The sequence below is a fragment of the Haliotis asinina genome, chromosome 5 (genome assembly GCF_037392515.1).
Source record: "Haliotis asinina isolate JCU_RB_2024 chromosome 5, JCU_Hal_asi_v2, whole genome shotgun sequence".
NCBI classification, from domain to species: Eukaryota; Metazoa; Mollusca; class Gastropoda; order Lepetellida; family Haliotidae; genus Haliotis; species Haliotis asinina.
The window spans coordinates 11,171,045-11,175,214 of record NC_090284.1 but is presented as its reverse complement, the minus strand read 5'-3'; the positions used below and the strand labels follow the sequence as shown (position 1 = coordinate 11,175,214).

The 4,170-nt window shown below is 38.3% G+C and overlaps 1 protein-coding gene across 1 annotated transcript; it reads left to right on the top strand.

Moving 5' to 3' along the window:
* The first annotated feature begins 1,718 nt into the window (after positions 1 to 1,718).
* On the top strand, positions 1,719 to 3,448 carry LOC137283366 (very long chain fatty acid elongase 5-like). Its single transcript, XM_067814828.1, has 2 exons — positions 1,719 to 1,856; positions 2,864 to 3,448. Exons 1-2 carry the CDS (start codon positions 1,719 to 1,721, stop codon positions 3,446 to 3,448), a joined length of 723 nt encoding a protein of 240 aa, XP_067670929.1.
* The last annotated feature ends 722 nt before the right edge of the window (positions 3,449 to 4,170 follow it).

Sequence of the window (4,170 nt, the reverse complement as noted above, 5' to 3'; positions counted from 1 at the left end):
TATATATCTTCGATTTCATGGATACAACGATATTGTTAAAAGCAGTGTAAACTCACTCACTCACTCACTCACTCACTACCTCACTCATTCACTCACTACCTCACTCACTCATACGTATGTTTGTGTGCGTTTCTCCAGATGAGACTTCGTGGATTTTCGGTGTTCATTCTCTACATTTGTGCGGTACGTTAAACACATCCTAGCCGAAGAGCTGCCTATTTTCTAGGTGAAGGGAAGAGAAGCCTCAACGTCATTATTATGCTGTTAAACAGATTATAAGAGTACAAACGTGTTACTAAGAGCAGCATTTTCGACTTGCAAAAGAAAATTTCAGATGCATCTAGTTTATTGAGTGGGCCACTCAGTACCCATATTGCAACTAGTGTATTGCACCCATTTGAGAGGCTTGTAGCGGTCGGCGATGCTGGGTGCCGACTGAGGGACTTGCCATCTTCTAGTCTGAACACATGACAGGTTCGTTGACAGTTTTATACGTTATATAGGGTATTATCCGAGTAACCCTCCACTTCTTAAACTGGAGCCGAGACCCCGGAAGGAATGGAGAGTTACGTGTATATTACATTACATGTACTTACATTATATTATAGCATTGTGATTACTTCTGTTATCAAAAGTAAATGTCTCGCTGACTTGGTTGACACATGACATCGGTTCCCAATCGCTCAGATCGATACTCATGCCGTTGATCACTGGATGGTCTGGTCCAGACTCGATTATTTCCAGACCGCCGCCATATAGCTGGAATATTGCTTTGTGCGGCGTAAAACTAAACTCACTCACTCCTCTTCCTCGGTACTGCAGCTGTTGGCCCTGTATAAATAACAATCCTGCCTGGTTTGGTTACCGAGTCCACTGGTATGCTGGGATGGTGATCAGGGTGGTTGTTATGGAGTTGCGTGTACAATGTGAATCACACATCCACATGCACAAAATCAATCATTTCTATCAAACCTTTTTTTCTCAAGGTTACTTCTCCGTATCTGTTTGATAAAAGATCAAGATATAGTTAACGATTATCTATCTATATTATCTCTCAACAAGTTGTAAGCAGATGAATGTGGAGATTTGTCACCTGGTATATATTTTGCTTTGCAGGCGTAGGGCCTTGGTGTTTTTATTCCATGTAATTCAGTCAGTAGCGTGTATTTGTAAATACAGTATCAATACCATTGATCAGCACGAGACTGCGGCTGTATCATATACCAAACACTGAAGTCTATAACGCTAATTATAACCACTCCTATATACAACCTGTCTGTTAAGTGACCCCGGGCGAGGCACATCAAAAGCTCATACACAATCCCTCTCATTGTAATAAAAATATTATTGTGTCATTTTCTCGGACATTAATGGGCCCATTACATGCCTACACACAAAGCAAAAAATGAAAATAAAAATAATTGAGACATTGTTGCTATGTTGCCATCGTCAAAACTCTACCCTGATGAGCATTACTGGTGGTAGCAGATGCAGTGTAATGGCGAGCTTTTGTAACAGTGAACATGTTTGACCAATAGGTAACCCGCGTCATGTGCAACATTGCACCTCTGTTAAATTTCATTGGTGGTAGCGGACGCAATGTAGTAGGGAACTGGCTGCAATGAAAGTATATAAGCCAGTCATTTCATCCGTAGAACACCACATGTCCCAGCTCTGGTCAAGTGAATCAGGTTGTATTATCTCTTACAGCACGCAAAATGAACACGGTCAAGGTTCCGGTAAGACTTCACAATATCATTAACTTGGAATCATTTCCTCTGTTCTGCATCTACCTCCTCATGACATCCTTCTCAGGTTACTGGCAGAAATGGACAAAACCACTGAATCTCAAACCGGTAAGTAAATCACACATATTATTGATGGATGAAAGTGATTTGCTTGTGCTGAATATAAATGTAAATGCTAGCAGCAACAAATATCGGGATGCCTCTCCAGAATTGGAAATGAATGTTTCTGTTCTGCAATAATCCTTTCTCATTCTTGATATGATATCTGGACATTGTCTTTTTTCTACATTCTAAGCCATACAACCAGAATTTTAATATATACTCATGAAACCAGACGTGTATATGCTTATACAACCAGACGTGTAATATATACTCATACAACAAGACATATAATATATAATCATACAACCAGATATGTAACATAGACCCATACAACGAGACACGTACTATATACTCATTCCACCAGACATGTAATACATACTCATACAACCAGATGTGTAATACATACTCATACAACAAGACATATAATATATAATCATACAACCAGATATGTTATATATACTCGTACAACCAGACATGTAACATATATTCATACAACAAGACATATAATATACAATCATACAACCAGATATGTAATATATACTCATACAACCAGACACGTAATATATACTCATACAACAAGACATGTAATATATACTCATGCAACCAGACATGTAATATATACTCATACAACCACGCACGTAATATATACTCGTTCAAAGAGGTGTGTACCTCGTTTTGAGGTTTGCAACCGCATTATTTAATTCACGCATTAGTTTGTTGATTTACAGTATTTACTCATACTACCAGGCATGTTGTATATACTCATACAGCAGGATATTTAATCCATGCTCAAAGAATCAGACTTCATATTCATTAACAATATTTCTATGTATACTTGACAAAATAAGTTGGGGATATTGGTATTTTTGCGACTGATATTTTATCATTATGTCACTGAATAAATACATCGTTATTAATAATTTCAAAATTTACAAAGATCATTAACTATTTTGGTCCAGTATATTAGTATACTCTGAAATAGTTATGAAGTGTTATAATGTTGTCTCCGGCAGCTGCTCGTCCTTCACAACTTCATCTGCTGCGTGGGCAGCTTTTACACCTTCTACGGCTTCACCCGTGGAGTCTACAAAAGCGGCTTTCTTTACTCCAAGGAAGTAACAGAAGAACTGACCTTTGTCTTTTGGGTCTACTACATGACCAAGATCGTTGAACTAATGGACACAGTGTTCATGATCCTCCGACATCGTCAGCGCCAAATTTCCTTCCTCCACGTGTTCCACCACTCCAGCATGCTGCTACTCAGCAACTTCGGCTACGCATACTTGCCCTACCCATGCATCGCTGTGTTCCAGTCCCTCAACTCCCTGGTTCATGTGGTTTTGTACTTCTACTATGGTCTTACTGCCGTTGTACCGAACAACCCTCCTCAGTGGAGGAAACAACTTACACAGATGCAGATCATTCAGTTCCTTATTGATTTTGCCATATCACTTTATGGAGTTGTGTACTATGAGTTTTGCTTTTTTAGCCTTTTTTATGGACTGTCCATGACTGTTCTATTTTCTAACTTTTATTATCATGCTTATGTGCGAAAGCCAAAACAAAAACAACCCGAAGACAAGATCAAGTCAAACTGATGTGTGTTTGTTCATAGTAGTACCAGAGATAAACATATAGCAGATACTGTCCATTTTAAATTGTCCCAGAGAGAGTAGTGTTTTAGAGCATTTAAAGTATTTTAAAGAGCATGTTTCTGTCGAGGTTTTGATTGTACAGCAAAATGGTTCCACCAAAATGGTGCCAAACGATTTATATCCATGTCACCAACTTAGACAGGGTAATAGCCATTTCAAAGTAAACAAGAAACTGCCTTGTATAGGCAAGGCTGACTAGAAAACAAAAACAAACTGTTACACTACTGTTTGTTGAGTGCCAGTAGTCCAAGTTTCAGTATAATACTTTCAAGACAATAAAAATGCAGTGTCGCCAGTAAATTTCCATAGTTACATACGGTGTGGTGCAATGCTGTTGTTGGAGTTGTCAAAACTTCATGTTTCTTTTTCTTGGAGATAAATATATTAAGTTTCTTCTAAACAAAGTCCCACCGCAGTGTACCAAATCCAAACTCAAACTTTTCTAGATGTTTTCATGTCGCCAAAACCCATGTAACCTACGTAACGTTTTAAATAACTTCAACATACAAAAGAGAAATAGTTGCATTGTTCATCCAGAAGGGTTAAGAAATATTTGCGGAATACATGTATATCATGCCATTCTCAACACAAATTATATATCTTTAGCATCGCGTTAGAACTGAATTTTGTGAATGTCGTATTTAAGGACCTAACGTCCGTGACGT